Below are 15,243 nucleotides of genomic sequence, written 5' to 3' on the forward strand. Positions count from 1 at the left end.
CTAAGTTAGCGCTACCCTACTATCCTTAGATAATCAAGATTTCGATATATACATATACTTACTTCATTCACGTTTTCACAGCACTCACACACAACAGAATGGAAAATTGTAAGATGGAAAAAAGGAGCGTGACGTAATTAAAACACTAAAGAGTCCAACCTTCCTAGTCGTCAGGCGAAGTGCGACGGTAAAAACTATGAGAAAAATTACTGATGCCTTAATTAGCGATACCAAATTTAATTAAAGAGAGAAGCAACAAATGAAGCGGAACAACGGTTACAACATGAACACAATCCTCCCCTTATTCTCTCATCCAGTGCCTAGACACTATTCCCCCACATCCCAGAGCAAAATTTCCTAGAATGATGCTCCAAAGAAATTTCTTACCTCAGACAACAAGGCACCACTGTCCTACAGCTCGTCCCCTCAACCATAAACCCCAGGTTCCGACACCAGGAAAGGGTGTATACTGTCCCGGGCTTTGAATCTGCAGGGATCCAGCTTCCATCCGATTGCAGTCGTCGCCGTCGTCATCGTTGTGAGGTAAACGACTTTACTCGACCACAAGACGATTCTTACGCAGCATGTCCAGACTGCCGAGTCTAACACCCAGTGGCGACGACGTATATGCATGCCGTCATTGGTGTGCTGCCGCTGGAGACGAGATTGACCAAACTTAGAGCAAACTACGGAGGACACGTACTAACGAAACATCCAGACATGGAAGACAACCTGAGAACAAGAACACAATCAAACAGACAACCCAGATTGAAATATATTCAACCAGCGCGTGCAGTAGCCCACAACACCAGCAAAGAATTCCTGGACCTTGGCCCCACTATGGAACCTTAGCCCGAGAACACATCACGAGGAAACATACAATAGACTCAAGCCACACAAAACCACACACACAAGTATTCACAGAAGTGCACTAGAGTTATGTTAGCCACAGAACCTACCACAGATTGAAACTTTGTAGCTGCTCAATACTGCTGTCCCCTTATGGTGATAGGAGGACTTGGTGTAGAAATGAGGGTATCTGAAACAAGCAGCAAATTGTCAGTTGTTTTCTAAACTCAGTTGTATATTGTACAAGAATTACGCTCCCAAAAATAGGATAACATCATTAAGAAGTTGTTTAAGTAATAGCTTAAGAGAGCACCACCACAAAGAAACACACTCAAAACAAATGGAACGCCACAGATTTACAAAAAAAGACATAGATCAGTCACCTTGAAACAAAAGCTGTAACCTCAACCTTATTATTTTGTTAATTCATTAACGTCATTAAATTGTTTGTAACAATCCTATATATTTTGTGTAACATAAATCAAGTAACCCTTTCGACGCCACTAAATTTTGCGTAACAACGCCATATATTCTGTGTAACATAAATTAAGTACCATTTTCAGCTTCAAGTCCATAATGATTGATACATGCAGTCTCCCTATTTTATTAATTTTATTATTTCATCGACATCGACAGCCTACCACTTTTGCTAAGTTTTTTCAGTATCAGTCAAAATGGTTCAAATGGGTCTAAGCACTATGAGACTTAACATCTGAGGTCATCAGTCCCCTAGACTTACAGCTACTTAAGACAAAGTAACCTAAGGACATCACACACAGCCATGCCCGAGGCAGGATTCGAACCTGCGACCGTAGCAGCAGCGAAGTTCCAGTCTAGGGGACTGATGACCTCAGATGTTAAGTCCCATAGTGCTCAGAGCCATTTGAACCATTTTGAGCCTACACGTACGGGCAGCTATTTGAACGCTCATCACAACCACCACCCAGTGCGTAAGAACTCAGTCAACCGTTCTTTGTCAATCTGTACGCAGCGCCTAAGCGGTGCTCAGAACACAACACACGAGCTCGAAAGGCTGAGTACTTCGTGACCAATGGGTACAACCATAAATCGATCCAAGCAGCTATGGCAACAAACACGAGGAAGCTAGGTAGGCAAGAAATCGAGACACTGGAGCCAGCGGCGCGCTTACCTTACGTGAAAAGTGTCACTAGCGGGATTGGTAAAACTCCTCCGACGGGTTGTGTCCAGCCTGTCTACCACAGCAACCACAAGATCCAAGGTGTGCTGGGCTCCAAGAAGGACAAGATAGATGCTTTACACACTGCAGGTGTGTGCGAGGCGGAATGTCAGTGTGGACCGGCTGGTCGTTGGAAACGCGCATACGAGAACATGAGCGCTAGAAAGTGTTGGATGTGAGGTCCGCCAGTTATGCAAAACACCGTTTTTCTCAGTACCCAAACATGTTTCGGCACCACTGTGCCATCATCAGTGGGTTTCTGTTTTTATTTATTCTTTACATTTGGTGTGCATGAATTTTCTGGATCACTTGTGTGTTAATTACTGCAGGTAGCTTGTCATGTTTTCGTGTGGCATGCACTTCCATTCTCCGCATCATGCTGAGGTGTTGTGATGCACACGTAACTATAACAAGTATTTTCACAAATAACGTAGTAAAACACTGTTCTCTTCACCAGAACACAGTGTGATTGTGGTTCGTTCAGTGATCCAGACAATTCATGCACACCAAATGTAAAGAATAAATAAAAACCCACTGATGATGGCACAGTGTTTTGCGTAACTGGCGGACCTCTCATCCAACAATTTTAACTGCAAACACGGCCAATACAAGGAGCTGCAAATACGAATGATGCATATGAGCACTACATTCGTCTGGGGCAGCACAGCGAATCTGTAGTGGCGGAACACGGGCAAGAGTGCGACAAGGAAATCAAATTTAACAAAACCCACGTACTGACTAAGCAGCCGGCTTTGGTGAAACACAAGATCACAGAAGCCATAGACAGAATGAAACACCATAACAACATAAACGAGAGGATGGGTACAGGCTTGCCCCATGCTGGCAGCCAGCCCTCCAAGTCCAACAGGACGCACCAACAAGTGACACAAGTGCTACCGGAAGACGGTGAGTGAGGGGGAGGGGGGGGGGGGGGGGAAACTGCCGCCGCGCAGACTACGCACGGCCGCCCCATTCGCCGGAGTGGCCGAGAGGTTCTAGGTGCTACAGTCTGGAACTGCGCGACCGCTACGGTCGCAGGTTCGAATCCTGCTTCGGGCATGGATGTGTGTGATGTCGTTAGGTTAGTTAGGTTTAAGTACTTCTAAGTTCTAGGGGACTAATGACCTCAGAAGTTAAGTCCCATAGTGCTCAGAGCCCTTTGAAGCATTTAGTAGAGCCGGAAGAAGGCAACTGTGACCGTGGCCGAAAGGTTAGTTTCTCGAGAAAAGGTTTTTACATTAAGACGCGGTACGATACTCAGAAAACTTTTGTGTCAAATTCGCATCTTTTTATCTCCTCTGTTGACTCGATCAGACCTACATAGCCATAACTACTGCACGTCTTTAGCTAATTTTATCTAGTTGTAACTGTCAGCTACTAATTCTGTCTGCTTGTTACTACATGAGGTGCATATCAGTCATTCCTTCAACAGTAAACCTATCCGTACTGCCCTGTGTCAGTGTTAACGTATAACAAACACTACCATAACAAATCTGAGAGATAACTGAGCAGTGCTGAATACCTGCTTTAGGGCAAAAAATAAAGTGAACAATATTGCTCTCAACAGCAAGTAGCACGAGTAAATAGAACAAGTTTGTTTTCTGACAAGACACACAGTACGTACCGGACTATTTCCACTGTAGTGCATATATTATCGGTGCAATAAAGATAAAAAGATAAGTGGGAATGAGACAGGAAATGCGTTTTCTCTGTAAAGCGCCACCGGGGTCAACGGACATCTTAGTAACTGATATTGCCCGCTTCGCTTGATCTTTTACCATGTGTTTTCTGAAATGCATAAAATGTGCAATTAATCATCTCATTTGTGTAGCAACTAACTTATTCAAAGCATATTCTTTTGTAAACCAGATTAGGTGTTTTACTTTCTGGTGCAAAGACGAGTAAGTTCTGTGGTTGTCCAACACACAAAGACGCTACATATAATTGTCTGTGTGAGAAACACGGTTCTTTTCAAATTACAGTGTAATAATGGAATGTTTGCCCTTGTGCTTTATTAATAGTAACACTAAACGCCATTCTTACAAGTAACTGAAGACTTTTAAAGATGAATCCTAATTTCGTTGAAATGAGTGAAATTCGTTGTATGAATTCGGAGTTGCCTTTTTGTTTTCCAGAAAATATTTCCCCCACTATCGTGTTTATTAGAAACTTTCTTTGGGAGAGCATACCGAAATTATTGAACGAATTTAAGAATTCTATAGGGAAGTCTACACCTTTTGTCCTAGTTCGTCATTCTATCAAAGGATTTAAATATTTTTGCTTCCCTTGGTAACGTACTTGTAATCGCTGATTTGTTTGTTGAGCTACCTGATTTTTTTGTAGCTAAAATTTTTTGCTCACACAACCATTCCTTGCTTACGTATTTTATCTTTATAAACGGATACACTTTTTCTGTGTTGCACGAATTATCGGTTAAGATAATCTTGCCAGTGTACAGATCACTGCGATATGTGCCGTTCCTAAATTGTATTCTAGTATATCTTAGAATACTGTAGAAGACTCGAAAACACTGTTTAACATCCGAGAATGTTCATAAAACCTTGGGAACACTGTAGAACAATCTCGAATTTTTTCCCTGGAAAATGTACGTTGATGAGATTGAGACAGAAGATGTCTTGGTGACAACCACGATGTGATGCCGACCGCTTCAAACACTCATATCTCCTCAGCCACCAACAGCTACCACTGCGGAACCACTGTAGTGCACAACGAGGAAGCGAAGGTTAGCGCTAGACACAAAAACTAGTCAAAAATGGCTCTGAGCACTATGGGACTTAACTTCTGAGGTCATTAGACCCCTAGAACTTAGAACTACTTAAACCTAACTAACCTAAGGACATCACACACATCCATGCCCGAGGCAGGATTCAAACCTGCGACCGTAGCGGTCGCGCGGTTCCAAACTGTAGCGCCTAGAACCGCTCGGCCACCCCGGCCGGCAAAAACTAGTCATTGGCGGTGGGTGGCTCTGGAGGTATCGTCAACTTCACCCAGAAAAACTTCAACTTTTATATACAGGGTGGTTCATATTTTGTATTACATGTAGACTGATGAGCCAAAACATTATGACGACTGCCTACCGCCATGCTGGATGCCGCCTGGCACGTGACGTAGTGGAGCAGACAGGGATGGGGACCACCCTAGCGAAGATATGGGCTGCAAATGAGGAAAGCCATTGAGATAAGCCACTTTGACAAAGGACAGATTATTATTACGCAGAGACCTTGAGCGAGTATCTCGAAAACAGCGAAGCTGGGCGAAGCTTCGCGTTTTACTGTCGTCAGCTGGCTGGCTCTGAGCACTATGGGACTCAACTGCTGAGGTCATTAGTCCCCTAGAACTTAGAACTAGTTAAACCTAACTAACCTAAGGACATCACAAACATCCATGCCCGAGGCAGGATTCGAACCTGCGACCGTAGCGGTCTTGCGGTTCCAGACTGCAGCGCCTTTAACCGCACGGCCACTTCGGCCGGCTGTCGTCAGCATCTATGGAAACAGGCAGGACAGTGCAACTACCACTATGCACTAAATGGTTGCACGTCCACAATTCTTCAGATATTGTGCGGTTCGGATGCTTGTCTGCTCCGCAAAGTAGGATAGGATCTGTGGCATCTCTGTCGAAAGAGCACAACACTGGTGTACGCACAAGTGTTTCGGACCTCACCGTTCATCGTACATTGTTGAACACGGAGCTCCGCGGCAGACCACTCATTCGTTTTCGCTTGTCTACCCAACGACTTCGTCAGTTACGATTGCAGTGGGTACGGGACCATCGGGATTCGATCGTCGATCAACGGAAATGTGTCCGTTTTGCTGCATTAGGTCCATAGTCGTCTCCACAAACACCGTCATCGAGGTGAACAGCGGCTCGAAACGTGCAGCACGGCACGGACGCAGGCTCCTGGGAGCAGTATTACGCTGTGGGGACATTCTCCTGCGCTTGCATGGGACCTGCGGTAGTACTCGAAAACACACTGACAGCTGCGAACCATCTACACCCCTCATGTGTTATGTCTGCCTCGACGACAATGTCATCTTTCAGCAGTTTAACTGGCCTTATCCCGTACCCAGAACCGTCCTACAGTGGCTTGAGCAGCATTATAGTGAACTCACGTTGTTACGTCTGCCACAGACGGCCCCTGTCAGGCAGACTACACTCAAGACACCCCTGTGTACCATATAACCTACACAAGCACTTGTAGGCGCAACCAAGAGGAAAACAATTCTTCAAAACAAACAGAACTTGCTAGAGACTAATGCGAACCTTTTTCTGCAGAGGTCGCCTCACAGACACAGGGAAAGTTGGAGTACTCCGCCGGCCTTATAAGGCCAGTGCAGCAGCAGTACAGCCAGTTCCTCGCCGAGCTAGGACCAGCTCCGACGGACCTCACCGACGCTCTTGATGAATGGTCGCCTACAAGTTATTTGTTTTTGTGTGTATATAGTGATTGTTCGAGAAGTGTAGTTTAGTTTCAGTAACGACATTATACTGAGTGTTCTACAATACTGAGTATTCATCATACGTTAATGTCTCGCCAGTCAAATTCGTCTGCTGTAAATCCTATGGAAGTCATCTGGGTCGCTGTCGGGTGACATCATTACGTACAAAAATCAAAGGCTCGCAATAAATAAATGTCGTGTGACTAGGGCCTACTTACGGGTAGACACTTCGCCAGGTGCAAGTCTTTCAATTTGACGCCACTTCGGCGACTTGCGCGCTGATGGGGATGAAATGATGATGATTAGGACAACACCAGTCTCTACGCGGAGAAAATTTCCGACCCAGCCGGGAATCGATCCCGGGCCCCTAGGATTGACATTCTGTCGCGTTGACCACTTTTTTTTTTAATCTCATTTTGTTCGCTTTCGTTTGTTGCACCTGCTCGGGTCGGACGTCGTAAGACACTCGTTTCAATTCGTCGTTGATCGGTTAACTCAGTTTTTTTTGTTACAGAGGGCAGATAACCCTCTGACCGAACAAGATGAGCTACCATGCCGGCTCTCATTTTGTTCGCTTTCGTTCGTTGCATCTGCTCGGGGCGGACGTCGTAAGACACCCGTTTCAATTCGTCGTTGATCGATTAACTCAGTTTTTTTTTACAGAGGGCAGCTAACCCTCTGACCGAACACGCTGAGATACCGTGCCGACCACCCAGCTACCAGGGCGGACAGCGGCTCGTTACTGACGTGAATTAAATGACGTGTGCACAGACGTCTAATGCCACATATCTCCACAAACCTAATAAGAGTCTGCCCCTGATATGCAGAATCAGTGATGTATTTCGTTCCAAAGACGAACAAATAAGCTATTATGCTGGAGGTCTTAATTTTTTGGCTCATCAGTGTATCTAGGGTTCGTGTAGTGACCTTAGCACATAAAGTTTCTATGAGCAACCCCCATACGGAAATGTACCGTTTGGTTGTGAAAAAACTTTGATCGTCGGATCACTTTGAGACCTCCCGCTTCGTGGTATGCACACAGGAGAGACTATGACTTCTGACCAATACGCTCTACAGCAGACCGTGGCGAGGGCACTGTTCCGGGTAGGCCTGCTCGTCGTCCAGTTCTCTTCTTTTCAAAGTCGAGAGTGCGAAGCGTCAGTGGAGCAGTTCATTCCACCCTCCTAATGGCGAACGCATGTTTCTTACTCCCGTTGTCGTGGTCGGACGGAGATGGTATGGCGCATTAAACTCAGTTTGTGTGCGTACCGTGAAGCGGGAGAAACTTGTAATAGGAATTGTGAAACAGCCTGTATATATACAGGGTGCGAACAATGTAGCGCAGTGGCGTACAGGAGCTCCAGACGAACAATTTGGTATAAGACATTTTGGTCTCTAAAGCCGGTAAACAACCTCAAATTGCCGGCCGCGGTGGTCTCGCGGTTCTAGGCGCTCAGTCCGGAACTGCGCGACTGCTACGGTCGCAGGTTCGAATCCTGCCTCGGTTCAAATGGCTCTGAGCACTATGGGACTCAACTGCAGAGGTCATTCGTCCCCTAGAACTTAGAACTAGTTAAACCTAACTAACCTAAGGACATCACAAACATCCATGCCCGAGGCAGGATTCGAACCTGCGACCGTAGCGGTCTTGCCGTCCCAGACTGCAGCGCCTTTAACCGCACGGCCACTTCGGCCGGCCTCCTGCCTCGGACATGGATGTGTGTGGTGTCCATAGGTTAGTTAGGCTTAAGTAGTTCTAAGTTCTAGGGGACTAATGACCATAGATGTTAAGTCCCATAGTGCTCAGAGCCATTTGAACCATTTGAGCCAACCTCAAATAGCCACCTGAGCAGCATCGCTCGGGATTTCTAATGTACTAAGACAAAAGAAAGAAAATACCCACCACGAAAGAACTGTTTTGAATCGCACAAAAAACGGTAAATGTGATGTACATCTATATCTACATTTATACTCCGCAAGCCACCCGACGCTGTGTGGCGGAGGGCACTTTACGTGCCACTGACATTACCTCCCTTTCCTGTCCAGTCGCGTATGGTTCGCGGGAAGAACGAATGCCGGAAAGCCTCCGTGCGTGCTCGAATCTCTCTAATTTTACATTCGTGATCTCCTCGGGAGGTATAAGTAGGGGGAAGCATAATATTCTATACCTCATCCAGAAAGGCACCCTCTCGAAACCTGGATAGCAAGCTGCACCGCGATGCAAAGCGCCTGTCTTTGAGGTTTGCCGGTGACATTGTAATTCTGTCAGAGACAGCAAAGGACCTGGAAGAGCAGTTAAAGAGAATGGACAGTGTGTTGAAAGGAGGGTATAACATGAACATCAGAAAAAATCGAAACGAGGGTAATGGAATGTAGCCGAATTAAATCAGGGTATACTGAGGGATTTAGATTAGGAAATGAGGCTCTTAAAGTAGTAGATGAGTTTTGATGTCTGGGAAGCAAAATCAGTGATGATGGTCGAACTAGAGAGGATATAAAATGTAGATTGGCTATGGGAAGGAATGTGTTTCTCAAGAAGAGAAATTTATAACATCGAGTATTGATTTAAGTGTCAGGAAGTCTTTCCTAAAAGTATTTGTACGGAGTGTAGGCATGTATGGAAGTGAAACATGGACGATAAACAGTTTAGACAAGGACGATAAACAGTTTAGACAAGAAGAGAAAAGAAGCTTTCGAAATGTAGTGCTACAGAAGAAGGCTGAAGATTAGATGGGTAGATCACGTAACTAATGCGGAGATGCTGGACAGAAGTGGGGAGAAGAAGAATTTGTGGCAGAAGTTGGCTAGAAGAAGAGATCGGTTGGTAGGACACGTACCGAGGCATCAAGGGATCACCAGTTAAGTATTGGAGGGAAGCGTGGTGGGTAAAAATAGTAGAGGGAGACCAAGAGATGAATACATTAAGCAGCTTCAGAAGACTGCAGGTTGCAGTAGTTACTCTGAGATCAAGTAGCTTGCAGAGGATAGAGTAGCATGGCTAGCTGCATCAAACCAAACTCTGAACTGGAGACCACAACAACATTAAAATTCACAGTATTTTTATGTAAAACTTACATAGACATCAGTTCTACAATTTATAAGTGCAAGAAAAGAGCGCGTTTAATATCCGTGTACCATGTTATCGGAGGAAAGCAATGAAATTGAAACGTTACGACTGACGCAGCCGGTGAAGTACACTACTGGTCATCAAAATTGCTACACCACGAAGATGACGTGCTACAGATACGAAATTCAACCGACAGGAAGAAGATGCTGTGATATGCAAATGATTAGCTTTTCAAAGCATTCACACAAGGTTGGCGCCGCTGTCGACACCTACAACGTACTGAGAAGAAGAAAGTTTCCAACCGATTTCTCACACACAAACAGCGGTTGACCGGCGTTGTCTGGTGAAACGTTGTTGTGATGCTTCATGTAAAGAGGAGAAATGCGTACCATGACGTTTCCGACATTGCTGCTCGCGTTGGTCGAGATCCAATGACTGTTAGCAGAATATGGATTCAGTGCGTTCAGGAGGGTAATACGCAACGCCGTGTTGGATCCCAACGGCCTCGTACCACTAGCAGTCGAGATGGCAGGCATCTTATCCGCATGGCTGTAGCGGATCGTGCAGCCACGTCTCGATCCCTGAGTCAACAGATGGAGACGTTTGCAGGACAACAACCATCTGCACGAACAGTTCGACGACGTTTGCAGCAGCATGGACTATCAGCTCGGAGACCATAGCAGCGGTTACCCTTGACGCTGCATCACAGACAGGAGCGCCTGCGATGGTGTACTCAACGACGAACCTGGGTGCACGAATGGCAAAACGTCATTTTTTTCGGATGAATCTAGGTTCTGTTTACAGCGTCATGATGGTCGCATCCGTGTTTGGCGACATCGCGGTGAACGCACATTGGAAGCGTGTATTCGACATCGCCATACTGTCGTATCACCCGGTGTGATGGTATGGTGTGCCATTGGTTACACTTCTCGGTCACCTCTTGTTCGCATTGACGGCACTTTGAACAGTGGAAGTTACATTTCAGATGTGTTACGACCCGTGGCTCTACATTCGATCCCTGCGAAACCCCACATTTCAGCAGGATAATGCACAACCGCATGTTGCTGGTCCTGTACGGACCTTTCTGGATACAGAAAATGTTCGATTGCTGCCTTGGCCAGCACATTCTCCAGATCTCTCACCAATTGAAAACGTCTGGTCAGTGGTGGCCGAGCAACTGGCTCGTCACAATACGCCAGTCACTACTCTTGATGAACTGTGGTATCGTGTTGAAGCTGTATGGGCAGCTGTACCTGTACACGCCATCCAAGCTCTGTTTGACGCAATCCCCAGGCGTATCATGGCCGTTATTACGGCCTGAGGTGTTTGTTCTGGGTACTGATTTCTCAAGATCTGTGTATCCAAATTGCGTGAAAATGTAATCAAATGGTTCAAATGGCTCTGAGCACTATGGGACTTAACATCTGAGGTCATCAGCCATCTAGAAGTTAGAACTACTTAAACCTAACTAACCTAAGGACATCACACACATCCATGCCCGAGACAGGATTCGAACCTGCGACCGTAGCAGTCGCGCGGTTCCGGACTGAAGCGCCTAGAACCGCTCGGCCACCGCGAAAATAGTAATCACATGTCCGTTTAAGTATAATAAATTTGTCCAATGAATACCCGTTTATCATCTGCATTTCTTCATGGTGTAGCAATTTTAATGACCAGTAGCGTAGAAATACGATAGGAGAATCCAGCGCGACGCGGCCTAGTTGAGGTTGTTTTCCGGCGTGATAGACCACAAGTGTTGCATAACATATGAAATATTTCGTCTCGACTTCCACTACACCTGTGTGGTACGTTATAAACAGTGACGGTTTATACGCTGTGTGTCGATTACTGATAAAACATTGTTGAACAAGTCCCGATGTGCTGTCGGTGGAGGCCTGGCTTGCCCTTTACAAAGTGCCTGTAAATACCCACCATTGGACGATGAACCAGGATGGTTCGAAAGCTAGCCATTCTGTAGCTCCTGGTCGCAGCTACTGTACAGTATGTAAACTTATAGATGGCGGACCTCTTCCTAGTCCTGAATCGGTAGAAGTCGGTAAACGTCGGGAGGCTTCGGTAGGCACGCAGTTTCGACTGCTGCCAACATTACGCAGCTGACTCCGTTGTACAAGGTAGCCATTGTCGTCTGCTTCGTTATTGTTTTGCGCTGTACTGTTCTGCGTGTTTTTATTGTGCAGTTGTGCTAAACATTATCAAATTGAGTGAAGTGGCAGTTGCTGGCCCACCTCGGGACTCGCCAACAACCACTACCGGTAGGCCTACGGTTAGAAGGAAACCAGTATTACGTAGCGATGTTCGCAAAATACAAACAAACATACATACATACATTCATTTATATATATATATATATATATATATATATATATATATATATATATATATATATTAATGTACATGACGTACGGTGGCATCTCATTGTGTATGTCGTCATATATCCTCAAGAATGTGTTTTTTTTGCTAGGAACCTTCGTGGGCGTACGGAGAACAAATCACCAAAATTTCATTGCAATCGAATGAATGGTTTGTGAACGCTTAGTAGACAAACATATATACATTCATTTTTATACATAGAGATTGACAGTTACGTTATACTTTATGACCTGTTTAAGTATATTTAAATGTTATAATTAATAGTTTAACATTGCGGAGAATGAAATAAAATGAAAAAAATTGCGAGCAGTGGGAATCGAACGCAGGTCCGCTGCATTACAAGTTTCTATCTAACCAATTGCGCTACTCATGCTACAGTGACCTAAGTGTTGAATCATTGTCTATTACTCTTTTTGGGCGTTCGTAGAACAACTCACCAAAGTTTCATTGCAATCGGATGAACCGGATGAATGGTTTGTGAGCGCATAGTAGACAAACATACATACATTCATCTTTATATACAAAGATTTTAATGTACATGACGATTTCAGTTTCGTTTACGAACAACATTTAAAGCGAGATTTACTTCCAAGCCTATCGTCTGCTTTCGTGTAAGCATGACGCGCAATTTGTAGTGCCAGCACTGCAACTGATAGGCGTGCCTTGCCCCCCCCCCCCCCCCCCCCAACGGCTCCTCACACCTCGCCAGCCAATGCTTGCTTCCTCCTCTCCCCGCACTCCCCTCACAACTCGGCCGTCACACAGTTAACACACTGTACAAACCGGCCGCCTTTCGCTGCGCCTGCTGACGCCGCGCTTGTGTGTGTCGCAGCCGGGCATCATCCGCCGCCACGGCTACCCGGCCGAGGCGCACACCGTGCTGACGGGCGACGGCTACCTGCTGACCATGCACCGCATCCCGCGGCCGCAGCCGCAGGCCGCCTGCCGCATCCTGCCCGTGGTGCTGCAGCACGGCCTGCTCGGCAGCTCCACGGACTGGGTCTTTCTCGGGCCCCGCAACGGTCTAGGTGCGTACCCTGCGCACTGTCTGCTCACCTGCCACTGGACGTTAACGTGGGGTGTGGCCACTGAACTCCATCCGGGATACCATCAGTGGTGTATCTGAACGTCTGTGGGGGAACGGGAGTCCACTCTTCCTCGAGAGCCGAAGGTAGATTAAAACTGCGTGCCATACTGGGACTCAAAATTGAGCCCCTTGGCTTTCCTCTGTGAAGTTTCGAAGGTAGGACATTACGGCAAGTTGAAAACGAGAAGAATTAGAGAGAAGCGATATTTATACGTGCTAGTATGAGTTTCTTAGAAGTAGATACCTTAGGGGTTGCGAAGCAACTCAAATCCCTTGATACGGACAAGTTTTCAGGTCCAGATTGTATACCGATTAGGTTCCTTTCATATTACGCTGATACAATAGCTCCCTACTTAGCAATCATATACAACCGCTCGCTCACCGATAGATCTGTACCTACAGATTGGAAAATTGCGCAGGTCGCGCCAGTGTTTAAGAAGGGTAGTAGGAGTAATCCATCGAACTACAGACCTATATCATTGACGTCGGTTTGCAGTAGGGTTTTGGAGCATATACTGTATTCAAACATTATGAATCACCTCGAAGGAAACGATCTATTGATACGTAATCACCACGGTTTCAGAAAACATATTTCTTGTGCAACGCAGCTAGCTCTTTATTCGCACGAAGTAATGGCCGCTATCGACAGGGTATCACAGGTCGATTCCGTATTTCTAGATTTCCGGAAAGCTTTTGACACCGTTCCTCACAAACGACTTCTAACCAAGCTGTGGGCCTATGGGGTATCGTCTCAGTTGTGCGACAGGATTCGTGATTTCCTGTCAGGAACGTCGCTGTTCGTAGTAATAGACGGCAAATCATCGAGTAAAACTGAAGTGACATCAGGTGTTCCCCAGGGGAGCGTCCTGGGACCTCTGCTGTTCCTGATCTATATAAATGACCTGGGTGACAATCTGAGCAGTTCTCTTAGGTTGTTCGCAGATGATGCTGTAATTTACCGTCTAGTAAGGTCATCAGAAGACCAGTATCAGTTGCAAAGCGATTTAGAAAAGATTGCTGTATGGTGTGGCAGGTGGCAGTTGACGCTAAATAACGAAAAGTGTGAGGTGATCCACATGAGTTCCAAAAGAAATCCGTTGGAATTCGATTACTCGATAAATAGTACAATTCTCAAGGCTGTCAATTCAACTAAGTACCTGGGTGTTAAAATTACGAACAACTTCAGTTGGAAAGACCACAAAGATAATATTGTGGGGAAGGCGAGCCTAAGGTTGCGTTTCATTGGCAGGACACTTAGAAGATGCAACAAGTCCACTAAAGAGACAGCTTACACTACACCCGTTCGTCCTCTGTTGGAATATTGCTGCGCGGTGTGGGATCCTTACCAGGTGGGATTGACGGAGGACGTCGAAAGCGTGCAGAAAAGGGCAGCTCGCTTTGTATTATCACGTAATAGGGGAGAGAGTGTGGCAGATAAGATACGCGAGTTGGGATGGAAGTCATTAAAGCAAAGACGTTTTTCGTCGCGGCGAGATCTATTTACGAAATTTCAGTCACCAACTTTCTCTTCCGAATGCGAAGATATTTTGTTGAGCCCAACCTACAAAGGTAGGAATGATCATCAAAATAAAATAAGAAAAATCAGAGCTCGAACAGAAAGGTTTAGGTGTTTGTTTTTCCCGCGCGCTGTTCGGGACTGGAATTGTAGAGAGGTAGTATGATTGTGGTTCGATGAACCCTCTGCCAAGCACTTAAATGTGAATTGCAGAGTAATCATGTAGATGTAGATGTAGATGTATGATAAACCTCTTCCCTCAAAAATATTTATCTTCTTCATACCTCCTCTGTGTTAACACAGGTGACGTGTCACTGATCTCATTTGTACTAAGATGGCAGTACACGCGCGGCGCCTGTTTGCTTCCATCGCCCTCAGTGGAATTCGTAAGTTCTAAGAGGTGTTGACAGATGTGAAAATCACCGAACTATCAGTATAATAAGTCACAGCTGCAAAATACTAACGCGAATTCTTTACAGACGAATCGAAAAACTGGTAGAAGCCGACCTCGGGGAAGATCAGTTTGGATTCCGTAGAAATGTTGGAACACGTGAGGCAATACTGACCTTACGACTTATCTTAGAAGAAACATTAAGGAAAGGCAAACCTACGTTTCTAGCATTTGTAGACTTAGAGAAAGCTTTTGACAATGTTAACTGGAATACTCTCTTT

At 45.7% G+C, this 15,243-nt stretch overlaps 1 protein-coding gene across 1 annotated transcript in view; it reads left to right on the forward strand.

Annotated features, from left to right (window-relative positions):
- The window catches only part of LOC124805066 (lipase 3-like), a 178,838-nt gene that overhangs the window by 69,670 nt on the left and 93,925 nt on the right, over window positions 1-15,243 (forward strand). The window contains exon 2 of the mRNA XM_047265490.1: window positions 12,801-12,996. Coding sequence (XP_047121446.1) covers window positions 12,801-12,996 — 196 coding nt within the window. The remainder of the gene's footprint in view (window positions 1-12,800; window positions 12,997-15,243) is intronic.

The sequence above is a fragment of the Schistocerca piceifrons genome, chromosome 7 (assembly GCF_021461385.2).
Source record: "Schistocerca piceifrons isolate TAMUIC-IGC-003096 chromosome 7, iqSchPice1.1, whole genome shotgun sequence".
NCBI lineage: Eukaryota > Metazoa > Arthropoda > Insecta > Orthoptera > Acrididae > Schistocerca > Schistocerca piceifrons.